Here is a 19,907-nt window from a genome sequence, read left to right on the forward strand (position 1 = left end):
TGATGTCCTGATAATATGTGACAGAACGTCCGTATCACTTTCATGGAGTGTAGTCTGGATATAATTGCATGCCTAAATTAACATCTGTTCAGCTGTTACATCTAAATCTTTTATTTTCACTTGCAAAATGGAAGCTATCTTAACTCACAGAGCATAGCAGATGAATTGTTCCATCAGGACACTTGCCATCTGCTTATCACTAACATAGCTATATTGTTGTATTGCTTTATGGCTTTATATTTTAAATAAAGCATGAGAAACTGTCTAGGTACTGAACATATGAATCTTTCAAAAACAGCCACATAAATTTGTGGAGTCCAATTTATTTCTAATATACCTCTTTCATGTGAAATTATTGAAGTTAGGAAAAGAAAGCTGTTAAATGAAACGTTCTAAGCAGTTGTGGGGAGAAGTGGAAGGTAATTTCAATGGAGTAGATTAAGTAGTTCCAATGTAAAACTGAAGTATATAAATTAAATATTAAGGATTAAAATACGTTATATACCCACTCTTAACAATTATGCATCTTTTTGCTGTTGCATTAGTTATATGAATGGAAACAAATTGAAAATGGCAGGTGCATTGAGGATGTAAGCCTTTACCGTAAGAGCTCTAGAGTTTGTCAAAATCAGAGTAAAGGAGATTAATGTGATTATTCCAGTATTGACATGAGCACATGTGAGTTAAACTAATTGCTAAACTGATGCAATAACATTTTGTTTTCTTATTTTCGGTAATCTAGTAGATGAATTGTATTTAAAACAAATCAACCAAATGTTGCACTTCGCACAGGCACATTCTGCTTGTATTGTTGCTTTTTGGAAAAAGTTAACTACATTACGTTGCATCAAAGTAATAATGTATCACTCATCACTGTTTTGATCAGGGTTTAAAAAGAAATGCAGTTATTCCACTACTTTCTTTGCCTCTATACAATTTCCTTCAATATTTTTGGTCAGGTACAAATCCATTCCTCTATCAAATGTTATATTGTTGTAAAGCATTTAATAACATTTTGCATTTGAGATTTTTGCCAAAGTGAAAATTGTTTGAAAAATGATCAGAATTTGGGGAATTGGTGTTTGTTGTAATTGTTTTAAATAATGTGGAGAAAATGTACAAAGCTACATTAAAACTGAAAAGTTAGCATAAATACAGTATTATCTTTTCCAGGAATTGACTATAAGACCACTACAATCCTGTTGGATGGCAGGCGTGTAAAGCTAGAGCTCTGGTAAGATTTAAAAAATATATATATTCCCCTAACACCTATGTTCTTAATGTTTTGCCGTGTTTTAAATCATTTTATTCATTTAAATTGTTTTTAATGAAGTTTGGTTTTGAATGTCTCAGACATTCACAAATTATCCATCTTTTGGTAGTTGGTGTGATTAGCTGCCTGTCAAAGCATTTCAGGAGCGGGCACCTTGGCATTCAATGTTGAGCTTGACAGAAGTGCCTCCTAGTATATTGTACAGCTGCTTCTCGACCTACGATGGTGTTGCATTCCAATAAACCCATCGTAAATGGAAAATATCATGTCGAAAACGCATTTAATACAATTTGATCACGTGACCGGAAGTGAACTGCGGCTCGCTGCTGTTGCCCAGCATTTGCACCATCGTAAAATGGAAATATCTTAAGTCGAAGCATCGTAAATCGGGGAGCATCTGTACACCAAAATTGTAAACTAAACTTCAAATTCTTGAGCTGTCATGGTGGAATTTAAATTCTCGCTCTCATTAGTCTGGTTATGGGATCAGGCCCCACTACAGAGTTCAGACAAGAAGTACTACGGGAATACTCTGTTTGGATGTGCTGCTGTTCAGATGAGTTTTAAATGGACATCTTATCTGTCATCAAGTGAAAGAGTAGTGCCAATAACACTAACCGAAGAGTAGATACAAAATTCTGGTATTCTTTCTAATCAATATCACTAAAACAGATTGACACCATGTATTGCTGTTGATGAGACTTAATTGTGCTCAATTCTGTGCATCTCGGTTGTGACTGCATTTCAAAAGTCACGTAATTGTAAATCACTTTGCCAGAGGCATGTTCTGAGGTTGTAAAGTTAACTTTTTTTTTTGTCCCTTCCCTACTGTATGGACTAATTCAATGATTTAATGGATCATGCACAAGTTATTCAGGTGCTTGAGTCTTTACACCGTTCAATGGTGGCATGTAACATTTGTATTACCATATCTACTAACAAATCAAATCTTTGCTGTTACTTTGTGGAATACAATGTTACAGAATAAGCAGATGCTGGGAAAAGCTCCAGGTCAAGCAGCATCTATCTGTAGAATGGTTTATCTCAAACGTGTAACCTGTTACATTTCTAACTTGGGCAAAGAAAAGTGATGTAAGGGGAAGTTTGTCCTAGGATGAAGGGTAAGAGAAATTAATTGACCGAATAAATTTAACAAAAGATTGGCTACTGTATGTCTTGAGGGATTTAGCATTCAAGCGGAGCAAATGCAATTGCACACCTGTGGACTAAATCTACTGTCCCGTAAAATAAGCATGAGTAACCCATTAATATTTGATTGCAGTGGAGGCAGCATACCAACTTGCTCATTTAAATTATTTCAAGTGTCTAGCCAGCACTGTTGATTTGGTATTTCAGCGGTGAGCTATTATAGTGAATGGCTACCTTAAAGGGATGAAGCAGTTATCAAGCTGACATTATAGCCACTTGTTATTTGATCTATTTTTGTTTTCTGTATATCTCAAACAGTTTAATTGTTCCCTTCATCCCTCCCCTTTCTCTGCAACTTGGAAATCTAACATTTAAACTTTATGGTGTTCAAATAAAATCCTTTCTGTTTCGCTGCACATAAACACCGTGCCTGGCTGAGTATTTCAGTATTTTCTGGCTTTTATTTCAGATCTCAGTTTTTTCAGAAGGGAGACCCTCAGGAATTTGAGTAAATTGCAGAGTCGGGATAAATCCAAGTCAGCTGAAGGATAAAAACAAGACGCAGGAGGAACTGAGTAGGTCAGGCAAGATCGTTGGAGGGAAATGGATAGATTAAGTTTCTGGTTGGGACCTTTCTTCAAAATTGACCTGACCCAGACATCTGTCAATTTCCCTCCACAGATGATGCCTGACCCACCTATTTCCTCCACCGGTTTGTTTATAGCTCAAGATTCTAGCTTCTGCGGTCTCTTCCGTCTCCACTATACTGCTGAAGGATATGTAGATGTATGTAAGGATAGCAGAATATGTTGGTATGGTAAGTTAAAGGGGGAAAATAACCTTTTATGTGCTGCATATGAGACATAGCTGGAGATTGTGTAGGGTGGGGATGAGGTACGGAGAAGAATGGTGAATGTAGGAAGATGAGAAATAATGGCCTATAGATTTCCTTGATGAAATGGTAGGGGCAGATGTAACCGGTCTTCAGGGTTGAAATCTAATGTCTTGGCAGATGGAGACCTGAAATGTAAAAAATTGTTCAGGATAATATTGGTAATTGTATGATTCTATATACCAAGAACACATCTTCAGCAAATGTTTTGGTAGTTGGCACCTTCCACCATCAATCTGTTCCTGGGCTAATAATAGCACAGCAGTGGTCCAAGCTGTATTTTGCTGAGTGTGGGCCAGTGATGTTAAACCATGACTGTTGAATGCTCTCCAAACTGTGACCAATGTTTTCATTTATGTTTGTAACTGTATATGTTTTATCACTCGTGCTTTAATATCTTTATAGCTTTAATATCTAAGATATAAGACATTCCTTCGCTCCATAGATGCTGCCTAACCCGCTGAGTTTCTCCAGCTTTTTGTCTGCCTTAGCTTTAATATCGTGTCTTTTTATGAATGCTTATTTTACCATGTTATAAATTTTGCATTTTAATTAGAATTAGGATGCATTTTTAAATTTTCAGAACCATCTTGTAAGATTTTAAGCAAGAGCAGAAAACCTAAGGATACATGAAAATTTAAAAAATATATAGATTCCCTGACAGTTGTTCTGAGCTAAAGTAAAATAGTAGATTCTCAATGTAAGATGAATGGCAATGACTGCTGTATGTTAAGCCTAGATCATTGATGCAATTGTAAGAATGCTTTTATACTTGTTTAAAGATTGTTGGGCAATCTTTGAACAAGAAAAAATATATTTCTTCCTTAGTTCAGGAAATTTTAAAGTAACAACACATTATTGAAAGATGGATCTCAATAACTAATTATAAGATTTTTTTTTAAAACTGTCCACATTTATTTGCAAAAAACTGTTAAAACATATATTATTATTATTTTTTCCATGCACATTTCTTGGAGAAAATTGTTTTGAAAGCACTGTTACCAAGTTGATTTTTTATTTTATTTTTAGGGACACTTCAGGCCAAGGGAGGTTCTGCACTATCTTCAGGTCCTATTCCAGAGGTGCACAGGTATGTAGAACTTCGAAAATAGGAGCAGGAGTGGGACATTCATTCCTTAAGTCGTCATCCATTGACCATTAGCAACCATAGCTAATTCTATATCTGAGCCCTGTTTTCCTGTTCACTTTCCATACCTTTCAATCCCATTTTGGATCTAGAAATCTATCTACCTCTTTGTTGGTGGAGTATTCCATAGGTTAACCACCCTCGGAATCATGAGGGTTCTCCTTGCCTCAGTCTTGAATGCCTTCAGGGCCTGTCCCACTTGGCGATTTTTTTCAGCGACTACCGACATCATTGACTGACTTATCAGGTCACTGAAAAATTTGCGGCGTGATGTCGGCCTGTCCCTTTACCCGATGTCCTGGGATTGTGGCTTATTGTTCTATCCGCTCCACATCAAGTATGCATATCCCTCTCCGAGTTATATTCTGAGGGAAATTGCAACAGTTGAGACTTGATATTGAATTCATAATTACTGGTTTGCACCAGACATTATCAGTTCTGATCATCAACGACCTGTAACACTACATCTACCTAACCTGCAGAATCTTCAGCATTCTTTATTTTAATTTTGGACTCCTTGCTGCATCTCATTAGAGTTTATATTCAATGGGTAAATCATCGTGTCGTGGTACTTTTTGTTATTTAATTAACATTGAGATTTGCTGCTGTTGGTTACAATTTGAATTTATTGTGCAATATCAATTCAAATTGTATAAGGTTGGTAAGGCAGTGAGCTGAGATTGTAGTATTGTTCCAATAGTATAGTTAGTGCTATCTAATGATTCATCTCCAAAAATTACAGTACTTGATAAGATACTGGAAGTTTAGGGTTGTAATTTTAATCCAGTAGTTTTGTTATTAGTATTTCGATTCATACAGCGTGGAAACAGGCCCTTTGGCACAATTTGCCCACACCAGCCAACATGTCCCAGCTACACTAGTCCCACCTGCCTGTGTTTGGTTCATATCTCTCAACCTGTCCTATCCATGTAACTGTCTAGACATTTCTTAAATGTTGCCTCAACTACTTTTTCTGGCACCATACACCCCTTTGTGTGGAAAAAGTTACCTCTCAGATTCCTACTAAATCTTTTCCCTTTCACCTCTGGTCCCTGATTTCCCCAACTCTGGGCAGGAAACTGCATCTACCCGATCTGTTCCTCTTTATTTTATGCACCTCTATAAGATCACCCCTCCTCCCCCTGCACTCCAAGCAATCCCAGCCTACTCAACCTTTCCCTATAGCTCGCACCCTGGAGTCCTTACAACATCCTTGTACGTCCCATGTAATGTCATTGGGGCATCTTGATTTAAATTGGCTACACAATGGCTATTCTTAAAGGTTATTTTGTAGAAAACTTTGTAATAAACACACTAAGTGACAGTATTTATTATTCATTAGCTTCAGAAATTTTATTTTGTATGGCATCGACATTTGATGGCTTCTGTTTATCACTGTTTCCCAATTTGTATAAATGCAGGAAGTATTAATCAGATATTTGGTTTATGGACAATTATACTTGTAGTTCGATTATTGTAATGCATTTCCTCTTTTCAGGAAAGTCATAATTAGTGAAAATAATAAGGAAATATTTTTTCCTCAGGGTATACTCTTGGTTTATGACATCACTAATAGATGGTCCTTTGATGGAATTGACCGGTGGATTAAGGAAATCGATGAGGTAAAATGCTTTTTATTTTGCTGTAAGAAACATTGGATTTCTGCTGGAACTCTTTTTATCACCTGCCTTGTGGAGACTTACTATGTTAATGAGATTTTTCTTGGTTTAATTTCCAAACGCCAAATCTTTGCTCTTCACTGTGTAGTGATTGTAAATTTGAAGAAGATTATTAGTATATCCTGCAGATGAAGCAAATTGTAGCCACAATGCGCTAGTGGTGTGCTATTAAATGCTTGGCACTAATGTGGCTGGTTCAATTTTGATAATCGTTATGTGGGAAGGTGAGGACAGACAAAAATGAATGGACATCGGTCCAATGGTGTTGAGTAGAAGTTGGAAGGTCATGTTGTAGTCATTCACACCGTTGGTGATTCACATTGAGTATCATGTTCAGTTTTGGGCAACATGTTGTAGGAAAGATATCTTGAGATCAAGGATTTTATTTTCTGTTTGTAGAAGCTTTCTATGTGTTCAACAGTGTTGAATTGAAGGTTCACTGGCCCAATTTGTTCTTCCTCAGGAAACGTGCTGAGACCAAAATCTCAGGGCAGTCCACAGGCTTGTGTTCCATGGGATATCCTTACACTAAGATATCCTGAATTTTTTTTTTAATGTATAGAAAACGTGTGGCCTAATTTACTAGCAATGTTACAAAATTTTGAGATTTTACAAAATCAAGTCTGCAATTTATCCCATCAGATAAAGCATAAAAAGAAGTTTAATTTGACACCTAATTCACTTTCATATCTCAAGTATTTAAAAAGTTATGGCCATTTTCATACTCGGAAATTAGCATTTTGTTCCCTATTGATTTTCTATGGACATAACAAAAAAGCTGTGATTGTGGACAGTCAAAAGCCCATAACTTAAAAATTAAGAGAACTGAATGAAATTTTCAGTTATCATAGATTGAAGCATTCTGAAACAAATATAAAACAATCTTACTTGGATGACCTGAAATTAAAGCATATAATTAGTTAGTTACCCAATTGTAGCTAATTTCAAACTTCAATTACTAGATCTAAACATCTATCCATTTCTTAATAAATGATTAACATTTTAAATAATGTCCAAATAATTTAAATTGACTTTAATTTACAGCAATTGAACACTAAATTCCTTCCATTTGGCCTATAAATTAATGTAAATGAGATTTAAAAATCATGTTTTATTGTGAATTATTTGTGAAGGCTTTCTAGTGAGATCCTGTGAACGCGCTGGTTTAGAATGTTCACATTGCGGTGGATTTGTGCCCCAAATGCCCAGAAAAATACTGCGGGATATAATGGGGCCCAAAATTAGCTACTCGCAACATTAAACTTTGTATAAAGGGATCTTAAGAAGCCCTTTTTAATGTAAAAATAAACAGCCTACCATCTGTTGTCCCCTGTATGAGATCCGGCCGGTTGCCGGAGGTCGGGGGTTTAGAGGTTAATTTTTAAACTACTATAACAACTAGATAAAGCCCTTAAAAGTAATAATAGCTAAAGCGACGGGATCTTCCAGCGATTTTTCGTTAATAATTAACTAGGCTGAACATCCTCGATTTGAACAGCCATGGGGAAATCGCGTTTTAAACCCGCCCCCCTCTAAACGGCGCCAAAATCGCGCACACGGGCTGGGACAGATTTTCAGCGAAGCCCCCCCCCCACACACACATTATTTAACCAAAATAATTTTTAAAATGTATTGCCTAGATTATACAACATAAATGCCAAAGTTATTTTACATTGTACCATAAATTAAATTTTACTTCTGGATTGCGGGGTATTAACAACAGTGATAGATTTGAGGTTGGACAGATTTGAAATACGTACCAACTTAATAAATCTGAATAATTAGCCCAAAAAAGCATTGTAGTCACAGGGTGGGTACATAAGAAAATAGCAGGTTTTGACCACATGGGCTCTTGCCTCTATCCTGTCAGTTAATATGATCATGGTGGATATGCTCTGTCCTCGGCTCCTCTATTATGTCACTTAATGCCACGTGGGATCGAGACACTCCACAAGCAATATATCAAAACCTGAAACTTGGAACTCAAATTATCAGGGACTGCAATGGTGGATCTTTAGAAATGTATGATTAACATCAAGGATGATTAATGGGTGAGGTGGGCAGAAACTATAGTTGAAATTATGCAAAATGTAAGACTAATAAATGTAGCACAGCAATATTTTTCACCACAACCAGAAAACGCCAGTTTAGTCACTTCAATCTAAGCATGCAAGAATCATCTTATTAAGAATTAGTTGCAACATTGTCATTTTACCACAATGGATTTGGAATATATTTTGAAAATGTATCAAGACAATGGTTCAATGGTCCTTTATTGTCACGTGTACCGAGGTACAGAGAAATTTGATTTACCATAGTCATACCAAAAAAAGCAACAAGATACAAAACTACATAAAGATTAAACATAAATCCCCATCTCCGCAGTCCCTGTCTGCCCGAATAGTCAGAAAGCCGTCCACACTCGCACCAGACTCCAGGATGTTCTCATGGCAAAAAAAAAGTATCCACCGGTGCAGGCAACATGTCCATCTTGTTTTTCCGCAACCAAGCATTCCCCACTGACTGAAGGCAAAGAACTTTTACCTTCTTCCTCCTTTTCTCCCGCGGTCAGGGCAATCGAAACTTCTGCGGTCTGGGTGATCGAAGCTCTCACAGTCGGCGATTGAAGCCCCTGCATCGGGGCGATCAAGGCTTCCGCGATTGAAGCTCCCAAAGTCGATCCCTAACAAATGGATTGCCAGCTCCACGATGTTAAGGTCGCAGTGCGGACGGAGATGCGATACGGAAAAAGTTGCATCTCCATCGAGGGAAGAGATTAAAAAAAAGTTTCCCCCAACCCCCCCCCCCCCCCCCCCCCCCCCCCCACATAATACAAAACTAAAGATTCACTAAAACATACAAATAATACAGAATATATAAAAAATAAAATGCACTGTTTACATGTTGCACAAATAATGCCATTGCTTTAGCTGACCAATGTAAAATCAACTATGCCATTTTATTTGTGGATACGATACATCTGCAATAACATTGTATACCATAATGAAATTACTCTGGAGATAGGCAAAACCTATTATTTCCAACAAGCTGCTTACTATCAACATTACAATAGTGCACAAATAAATTGTGTACAGACACATTAAGAATTTACTGATGAATTTCATGACTAGTCACTTTTGGGATTTAATTACGATAATCTTTTAGGTGCTAGTTGCTGGAATGCACTATCATATAATGATTAAATTCTTTACAAAGGCTAAAAAGTGCTGGTGATGCAGAACCTTTGAATAAATTTTGTACTCCAATCCAAGATTAATACTAGTCACTGGCAGAAAAATAGTTATTTTGCTGGATGTTTAGTTTAGTTTAGAGATACAGCGCGGAAACAGACGCTTCGGCCCACCGGGTCCGCACGGACCAGCATTCCTCGCAAATTAACACTACCCTACACACACTAGGGATAATTTTTACATTTACCAAGCCAATTAACCTACAAACCTGTGCGTCTTTGGAGTGTGGGAGGCAACTGACCATCTCGGAGAAAACCTATGGGGTCACGGGGAGAACGTACAAACGCTGTACAGAAAGCACCTGTAGTCAGGATCGAACCCGGGTCTCCAGCGCTGCATTCGCTGTAAGGCAGCAACTCTACCGCTGTGCCACTGTGACCACTTTCTCACGAGTTATTTTTGGGTCAAGTATTTATTTACCCATGTTTCATGTGAATTGTACGATTGTAGCTATCTGAGAAAACCTGTGGATCGATTTAAGAAAATACAAAGTAACAATTTCTAATCCTGGAGCAGTTCAGATTATTTTTTTCGAATATATGCTCACTTTTGCAATTATCTTAACATTTTAAGTGTATACCAACAGTCTAAATAGCAATTCCTTCTTGGATTCTGGGATGGGCGCTATGGTCTTGAGATATTCCAAAAATAATTACTTTGTCCGCTGTTATACTGAACCGAATTAGCAGATGCATGTCAGGAATTTCTACATTTTACTTGGGACTTAATCGTATTGAAATGGTTTCACCTCAACAGTCTACAGATTTGACGGTCAATGTTTTTTTTTTAAGCATTGAACAATTGAAAATGACACTGAATAATAATGACAATTTGATTGTTATTTTGCATCACTCTCGAGACCTCGGTGATGGGGCCTCATGGTGAAGCCTTGTGGTAGTGGCGGTGATGCCTTGTGGGTCAACCCACGGTCGATGAGAAGGCGTGGGGGGACCGCCATGGGGGAGGTAATAACAATGGAGGCCCTGGTGTGGGGGTGGAGGGGGGGAAGAACAATGGGGAGGGAAGGAGAACAAAGGACAATGGGGACCCAGCGTGGGGGAACCGCTGGGAGGGGGGGGGGGGGAAAGAAGGAGGGGGAGAGAACAAAAGTAGGAGCCGGCGTGCTTTGTAACTTTATCTGCGCTGTAGGTGGCCGCTATTTGTATACATTGGGTATGCAAGCAAAGAATTTCACTGTGCCTTGTCATATGTAACAATAAAATAATCTATTCCAGGTAGCAACTGCAAACAGTTCTCTTTAGTTTGTAGCTGAATGTGAATTTTTTTGGGGGGGTTGATAATATTTATTTTTAATGTTAAACAAAAGTCTGTAGTATTTGTTTCAAAAGTTGCTGGTACTGAAACACTAGAGCCAAAACAGATAATTAACTATCCTTAACTGGTATTTGATCCCATCACAAGATTTGAAATATCTGATTTGTCATGTAGCATGATTTGGAGAGTTGCATTTAACTGCGTCGAAAGCTTTTAACTTTGATTATTTTTAGGACTGTAATGCCTTTCTGCATGTGATTTCACATTTTGTTGGGTAATCTGAATCGTGTACAATATATTATCGACCAGGAATATAAAATCACGTTGTACATGAGGTGGTACACAAAGCTGGAGAAACTCAGCGGGTGCAGCAGCATCTATGGAGCGAAGGAAATAGGCAACGTTTCGGAAACCCTGAGGTGGTTGTCTTGCAGTGCTGAGAATCACACGGTTTTTAATTGAATAGATATGGACATTTCGTGGCTATCGAGGATGCAGAGAACAGGCACAAAATGATGAATCTTGATCACATGTGCACTGGAAAGCACAGGTTGTCATAGAAGTGTGCACTATTTGTTGCTTTTAGAACAACATGCTCCAAGATCCTGGGGAAACCTGGCTCGGCCAAAACTCTGATTATTAACAACTCATTATCTGTTATTTGCACTTTATCAGTTTATTTATTCATGTGTTTATATTTTATTATGGTGTATGGACACACTGATCTGTTTTGTAGTAAATGCCTACTATGTTCTGTGTATTGAAGCAAATCAAGAATTTAATCGTCCTATCGGGGACACATGACAATAAACTCACTTGAACTTGATCCCCTGGGAGTACAGATCCTCCCCAAGTTATGGGCAATTTTCCTCCGATCTGTAAGCAATCCAAATATTGCAGGAGAAACATTGTGTAGTTAAGTTCCAGCCCATAACTAGACACTCTACTATTATAATAGGATGGCCAAAATTACCAATGTGTTCTAAATTAATCTAGTTTGTTGAAGCAGAATGTTTTAAAAGAAAGTGTGGGGAAAAGGACTAGCGTTTACAAACATCTTGTCATTATCAATAATGCAATAAACAACTCTAGTTGTTTCACACGAGTGTTATCAAACAATGGTCATAGTCAAACAGAGATATCTGTAAAAGTAACCAACTATTTTGACATACAAATGCAGATTGCTCTGTGACAATTGAAAGAGTGACGCAGGCTTGTCAGTGATGAAGCATTGCCAATGCATAAGCTGTTAGAAGTAGACAAATGCCAAACTCCTGGAGAATAGTAGTTGTGGAAGATGTTGTCAAGATAACAGAGGCCAGGTCTACAGATGAGCATTTTTTAAAAATAAATGGTATTCTAATGTTAGGAACAATTGCTTCAACAGACATTTTATTTAATTCCTGCTTGGAAATTACTATTTGTGCACAAGATCAAAAGCCCAGTCAGATTAGGAACCAGAGAGTAATCACGTTCATGATTTCATTTGCACTGAGTATTTCCAACATTATTTTAGGAAGTATTGTTGGTCAGGTAGCTCTAAGTACAATGAGTGCATGGAGTTGGTGCATTAAGATAAGGATTCTAGACAAACTGAAGGTAGTGGGGATGGGTGGAAAATGCATGGCTGGCAAGGTGAAATTAGAATAGCCCCAACTTTTTATTTTAAATTGGCTGATCAGAATGGTCTTGGTTAAAACTTTCATCCGGGGTGTAGCATTTCTGAGAGTTGGGCCTAAAATGTATGCTGAAGAGATGGGTTTGCGACTAAGACCTTCTGATTTTGAAGCTGGCGCTGCCTGACTAGATTGGGAATAATTTGAGGCCGAATAAGGCCTCTGGGGAAAGAATGCATTGAACTTTTTTTTTTTTTTTTAACCCAATTACATGTGCACCATATACAATTTCCTTTAATGGTTTTATTTCATTACAGCATGCTCCAGGCGTGCCAAGGATCTTGGTCGGCAATAGGTTGCATCTTGCCTTCAAGCGGCAGGTTCTCACAGAACAGGCTCGTGCCTATGCTGAAAAAAATGGAATGACGTTCTTTGAAGTTAGTCCACTCTGCAACTTCAATGTGACTGAGTCCTTCACAGAGCTATCTCGCATTGTGTTGATGAGACATGGCATGGAAAGGTTCTGGAAACCAAACAGAGGTACGGAAGAACTGTGATAATTTTTGCCCTTGAATTTTAAACATTGTTAACGTTGTATAGAAGAGTATAAAATCTTTACAGGGATCAATTAGAACAGTAATTTAAACAGAAATTTATTCCGTGTTGAGCTTGATGCTCAACTAGTTGCTTTCTGTTTCATAGACGACATGTTTAGTTTAGTGATACAGCAAAGAAACATGCCCTTCAGTCCACTGAGTCTACGCTGATCATCGATTCCTGTTCATACTATTCTGTTATCCCAATCCATTCCCTACAAATCAGGGCAATTTTCAGACGCAATTATGCTAAAAACCCACATGTTTTTGCAATGTGGGAGGCACGCAATTATTTAACAACTTGGGACAATTGCTGACTCTGATTTTTGTATTATTAATTGAATAATTTTGCAGTAATCTCTGCCACCAAGTGCGAACACCTGGTACTGCAAGACACAATTCTCGTATTCTCTAATTTTGTTTGTCGTCAAATAATTTGTATGTGTGTGATTCATTTGCAAATAAATTGTGGAGGTTTAATCACACTTTGTATATTTAAAACAAAAAAAATTAGATCTTGAGTGTATTTTCTTTTTTTTGATTTTGTTTGCAGTAAATTTATACACAATGAGTTAGAGCAAAGTTCACTCATGAAATAAAAGACCCAGAGGATTGTGAAAAGATTATTTATGTCCTTTGGCTGAGTTTAGGCTGAGATTTTATTCCCATAACCTTAAGATGGAAAATGTATTCCTGTTTCTTCCTTTACCAGAAGAACCAGTCCTAACACACCTGTGAGGGCTTGATAAAAAACAAAAAGTTAACTAATGTTTCTTTAAACAAAAGTGAACACTTAAGCAAATGCCTCCATAATAACTATTATCACCTTCAAATTTGGTCCTATGTCATAAACAACACTTGGTTTGAGTTACTACCTAAAACCTTGCCCAGTTGTTAACTTGTAGTTATCCACTTGCATGAGTTTTTAACTTTTTTTCAATTAAGCAAAATAAGCATTTATAATCAGTTTGAGGGCTTATCACTTATACCTGACATCAACATGCATGTTCTTGGCCCATTGGGGATGGGTCACATAATCAGATGCTGAATAAAGTATGGAGCTTTAGTGCATTTATTTATAAAGGGATGTTCTGACTGAGGCCAATGGCTTAATTTTATGATGCCCAACCCTGACTTACATAATCAGGTTCTGTCAGTATCGGGTTGAATAGTGGAGTGTTATTGTCTACAGCTTTGAAAGTCACTGCAAATGAAATATTGAAGCCTTGTTTTCCCAGTAGATTGACCTGATTAAAACTGTGTTCATCATGTTATTTGAACCATTTTCATTTAAATGCGCGCAGACCTTTTGGTAAAAATTGATACCAATTGTGTGATTGCCCATACTCTTGCTATGTGTTGTGATATTGAAGAGTTAAACTGTCACTCTCCATGTTCTCTTGTTGGATATCTTTCCAGAACAAGAGCTTCGCTTTAATACAAGCTAAAAAACAAATGGTACTTAATTTTATTTCTCTTTTATCAGTATTCACCCTGCAAGATCTTTGTTGCCGAGCCATTGTTTCTTGCACGCCTGTTCATCTTATTGACAAACTACCACTACCTGTTGCCATTAAAAGCCACCTGAAGTCTTTCTCCATGGCCAATGGAATGAATGCCGTCATGATGCATGGGCGTTCGTACTCACTAGCCTCAAGCAGCGGTGGAAGCAAGGGAAGCAGCTTGAAGCGGTCAACTAAACCCCCTAGACCACCACAGAGTCCACCCCAGAGCTGCACACGTACTAACTGCAAAATCTCTTAGCAAAATGGTTTTGTTTCAGGCTTTCATTTTTGGCAAGAACTTTGTCAGTTCAAGCTTGAAACCTGAACTCCTCCAATGAAATAGTTCTCGCAACTTCCTACTGGACCAAATGAAGATTGGCTCTGCAGTTTTATTGAAATAAACTTTTATTTGATCAATGAACAAGCACGCTAGTTGAAACGGATACTCATTACAATTTGTTTTGACAATTTGCACTGAAGCTTCAAACTAGAGTGTTTTTAAAACAGCTTGCAGGTGCCACTTTTAATAAAGGGACAGCCAGTTTTAAGGAAGGTGGTCCTGGCTTGTTTACATGGCTTTGATCAGAATTTAAATCTTTACCTTCGTCCTCCAGACTAAATTAATGCTCCATGTAGTAGAGAAATAAATCTCTGCGAATTGAACCAGTACACATGCAAAGAATGCTCTTGCTACTATACTCCTTACTAGAATCACTAAACTCCCGTGCCTTTTGATATAGACTGTATCTAGCCTGCAATGGCCTGCACGTGGCCTTTCATACCTTAACCATGCCTTGCATCTTTATCTTCTGAAGGCCAGCTCTTAAAGGTCGACTGACAAGGTCATGTGTTTTTTCCCCCACTGTTCTTAATATACCAATTAATATGTACTATTATTTAATTTGCATTATAGACTACTTTTGTAATATTGTTCTGTTATTTGTATGCTGTCACTGTTGATTTAGTGCTTGTTTAAATACAATACATTAGCAAAAGTTGCAATTTTGGCTCAGGTGATGGGATCCAGTCTCCATCCCCAATTTCTTAAATCATGAATAATATTCTCAGCAATATAGAGCAATTTCAAGGCCTCCACCACTTAGGAAGTGCTCGTATTCTGAATGGCAATTGTATAAATCAACTGCACTCGGAAATCTTTCACTTTAATGCCCTTTTAGCTTATTTAAACAAACGGTTTTTGCATTTATGATGGCAGAAGCACTTGTTCTTCTGTTTCCTTAACCCCCCCCCCTCTCTATCAAGGAAAAGAGTAGAACTTACTCTTTTGTAAGTGTTAATTGTATTTCTCTTGTTATAAAAAAACGTTGCATTTTGGCCACTAATTGTAACAGCTTTCTGTTTTGGATGACACTTGTTAAAGGTAAACTGACTAAATGGAGAGAATGCATAGGATAAACCTACTGTAACACTGAGAATAGACCACCTTCGGCACCTGAACTGGATAATAGTTGCAGTATCACCTAGAACCTGAGAGAGAAAAAGGGAACAATTTAAGACAAATGTTCGATTATGTAAAACACTATTTCATATTTATTATAGCTGCTGTGTGACACTCAATGATTTTTAAGTGTTTTATTGGCATTTTACTTTGTACAGTTTCAATGTTCGATTGTGAAATACATTTTCTTTTGTAAAATAATATGCCTGGTCTGTCTTTATCCATTTAGTGAAATGCATTAACATTTATTGAATGATAATATTCCAAAGATATTAAGTGTTCATAATACTTAAGGGATTATTGGAAAGGTATCTTGCGTTCTTGAAAATCAATTGTTACAGGGAGCCATTGCAATGGTGCCACAACACCCAGTGTAGAAGAATATTCACTCTGTATCCAGTTGTATTGGGCAATTTTTCACTGCATTTACTCATCTCAAATGTCAGCTGAGGACAAAGTAGGTGATGCACGCTCTACACTTTTGTACCAAGTGTAAACACCAGGGTGAGAGATGATTGAAGCATGATGTTCATGGGTGAAAATTGAAACCTAAAACTTACCATTTCCTCAGGAAACCCGATACTAATTCCATGTCAGCATTTCTACAGAATGTAATTCTTGCGTGTCTGATACAGTCGCAAGATGTAAAACCTAACAGATGTGACTTCTTATTCCTGGCTCACTTTTTTTGATAATCGTTCTCAATAATTCATTTCACTATTTCTAACTACTTCTAAGATCTCATTGCTTTTTTAAAAAAAAATTAGTCACCCGTGTCTTGTAAGCATGGGAATAATCTACAATGTGTCATGCGTACCTCTATTTAAGCTACTATTTCAGACAAGTTTATGGACAAATTCTCATATGTACAATGTCCTCATAATGTTTAGAACAAAGACCCATCATTTATTTATTTGCCTCTGTACTCCACAATTTGAGATTTGTAACGGGGGGGGGGGGGGGGAAATCACATGTGGTTAAAGGGCACATTGTCAGATTTTATTAAAGGCCATTTTTGTACATTTTGGTTTCATCATGTAGAAATTACAGCAGCGTTTATACATAGTCCTCCTCTTCCCCCCCCCCCCACCCCACCACACACAATTCAGGGCACCATAATGTTTGGGACACAGCAATGTCATGTGAATGAAAGTCATGTTTAGTATTTTGTTGCATATCCTTTGCATGCAATGACGGCTTGAAGTCTGCGATTCATGGACATCACCAATTGCTGGGTGTCTTCTCTGGTGATGCGCTGCCAGGCCTGTATTACAGCCATACTTACCTTATGCTTGTTTTGGGGATTAGACCCCTTCAGTTTTCTCTTCAGCATATAAAGGGCATGCTCAATTGGGTTCAGATCAGGTGATTGACTTGGCCACTTAAGAATTTACCATTTTTTAGCTTTGAAAGACTCCCTTGTTGCTTTAGCAGTATGTTTGGGATCATTGTCTTGCTGTAGAATGAACTGCTAGCCAATGAATTTTGAGACATTTGTTTGAACTTGAGCAGATAGGATATGTCTATATACAGGTGCACAACCTTTTATCCGAAGATCCAAATAACAAAAACCTCCGAATAGCGGACATTTTTTTTGGTCCTTGAAGAAAGGTCCTTGAAAACGTTCACCGAGGGCAATATGCTGCTTCCTGCCCGCTGAGTTAAAAAGTTCCCACGGTAGACACGATACACAGTGGTATGGGCAGATGGTGTGCAAGGGGCGTCTTGTTCTTGGGGTTGCGCAGCTCGGGCTGTGGGCGAACTGCCACTTGTCGCCGTAGCGGCCCATCGGGGAGCGGATTCCTCTGGAGTTGGAGGGGGAGGGGGGTATTGTGCTGTTTGATCGCCCCCTACTATCCCAGGGAAAGGGAGACAGGCCGTTCACCGAGGGCGGCCTGCAGAGGTGACAGCGGAACCTCCAGTCGGTCCACGAAGAAAGGGGAACTAAATTTCCATTCATAAAAGAGAAGGTGAGGGTACATTGCGCGGGAGGGTTAATAATTGACAATATGCTGCTTCCTGCCCGCTGAGTTAAAAAGTTCCCATGGTAGACTCGATACACAGTGTATCGTGAGTCTTGCGTGGAAACTTTTTAACTCAGCGTGCAGGCAGCAGCAAATTGTCGCTCCCTTCAGTTTCACCCCACCTACACCCCTCTGCTTTCCGGCCATGTGTGTGACCCCATCCCTCCCCTCTCCAGCTCCCCGCTCATTGCACCGGCGCGGGGGCTTTGTACTGTCTTCACGTCGGCGAAGGCAGCCAGCAGGTCAGTGCAGTCACCGGAGACGTCAGGACCAATTGGACGTCGACCACCAGGCCCACCGCAAGCATGGAGATCCCAGAGGCCCACAGCCAACAGCAGCCCAGCCCAGCCCCGCTCAAACTACAGAGGAACCTGGGTTGCGGATGACGGGGCGCAGCTCGGGGCGTCGTAGGGGCCCATCGGGGAGCGGGTTCCTGTTGGTCCTGACGTCTCCGGACACCTGCTATCCTCCGGGAACTGTACCGCCCTTGCAGGAGAGTGGGGTTGTTTGCAGAGGGAGGGGGCAAGGGCGGTACAGTTCCCAGTCTCAGCTCCAGTCCAGGGGGGTGCCGGAGACGTCAGGACCAACGGGACAGCGACCCCCAGGCCCACTGCAAGCACGGAGATCCCAGAGACCCACAGCCAGCAGCAACTCCAGCCCAGCCCCGCTCCAACTCAGAGGAACACGTAGGGGCAGAAGCTGATGGTGTCTTGTTCTTGGGGTGGCGCAACTCGGGCTGTGGGCGAACTGCCACTTGTCGCCGTAGCGGCCCATCGGGGAGCGGATTCCTCTGGAGTTGGAGGGGGAGGGGGGTATTGTGCTGTTTGATCGCCCCCTGCTATCCCAGGGACAGGGAGACACAGCGGCTTTTTAGACTGGTGGGCAATCACTTCCAAAGTTCTGCCCACACAGTCAGTACACCTCTCCTACACTGCATTTCATACAAACATTTATTCTGCAAGAAAAAACTACATTGAAGACTCAAACCCGCAACCGAGTAACTGCCAGGATCGAGGCGCAAACTCGCGACCTAGCTCGGGGATTCAAGATTCAAGAATCCCCGAGCTAGGCCGCCTAAGGGCATGTAGCCCCGCTAGGGTGACATGAGTGCGAGAGGTGATTCAATGCTGCGGTCACATTTACAAATTCAGGAATTCATTCAACACACTGCATTTCATACAGACATTTATTCTGCAAGAAAAAACGGCATTGAAGACTCAAACTCGCAACCGAGGAACTGCCGGGATCAAGGCGCAAACTCGCGACCTTGCGGATACGAGCCGAGCACTCTACCACTGAGCCAGACATTTAAAAATATGCAAAAAAAATTCCATTCCGAAGACCGACAAATTTGAATTACGAAAAGTGTCTGGTCCCAAGGCTGTCGGATAAAAGGTTGTGCACCTGTACTAGAATTCATTATGCTACTACCATCAGCAGTTGTATCATCAATAAGTGATAAGTGAGCCAGTATCTTCAGCAGCCATACATATCCAGGCCATAACACCCCCACCACTGTTGTTTCACAGATGAGGTGGTATGCTTTGGATCTTGAGCATTTCCTTCTCCTCCATACATGGTGAAACCAAAATGTATAAAAATGGCCTTTAATAAATTCTGACAATGTGCACTTTAACCACATGTGATTTTTGTCTATTACAAATCTCAAACTGTGGAGTACAGAGGCAAATAAATAAATGATGGGTCTTTGTCCCAAACATTATGGAGGGCACTGTACATGGTGCTAAATTATGTTTACTATCTCCCCCATGATATTTTGCTGCTTATTAGAAGCTTTGCACTCTTAATTTATTGCTGATAGCTATTTCATCAATTTTATCCCCTTGGAGAGCTTCCATTATTTACAAATTTACACTAATTCTAAAGATTGAATATTGCCTATTCAGTTTGTCCTTTTTGGTCAAATAATGCATCTGCTAATAATATGGCCATTTTTTGGCAACTACTTGACGGTATCCATGATTTAACCACAAGACCAAGAGTTACATAAAGCTGAGTAACTTTTTTCCTCAGTTTCATG

General features: G+C 39.3%; 1 protein-coding gene across 1 annotated transcript in view; it reads left to right on the forward strand.

Moving 5' to 3' along the window:
• rab40c (RAB40c, member RAS oncogene family) overlaps nt 1-16,043 on the forward strand; it is a 41,400-nt gene extending 25,357 nt beyond the window's left edge. The window contains exons 2-6 of the mRNA XM_055651164.1: nt 1,174-1,234; nt 4,344-4,404; nt 6,006-6,083; nt 12,600-12,822; nt 14,365-16,043. Of these exons, the coding sequence (XP_055507139.1) occupies nt 1,174-1,234; nt 4,344-4,404; nt 6,006-6,083; nt 12,600-12,822; nt 14,365-14,642 (701 nt within the window). The 3' untranslated portion in view covers nt 14,643-16,043. The remainder of the gene's footprint in view (nt 1-1,173; nt 1,235-4,343; nt 4,405-6,005; nt 6,084-12,599; nt 12,823-14,364) is intronic.
• Nucleotides 16,044-19,907: the final 3,864 nt, after the last annotated feature.

Source organism: Leucoraja erinacea, chromosome 20, assembly GCF_028641065.1.
Source record: "Leucoraja erinacea ecotype New England chromosome 20, Leri_hhj_1, whole genome shotgun sequence".
In the NCBI taxonomy this organism is placed as follows: Eukaryota; Metazoa; Chordata; class Chondrichthyes; order Rajiformes; family Rajidae; genus Leucoraja; species Leucoraja erinaceus.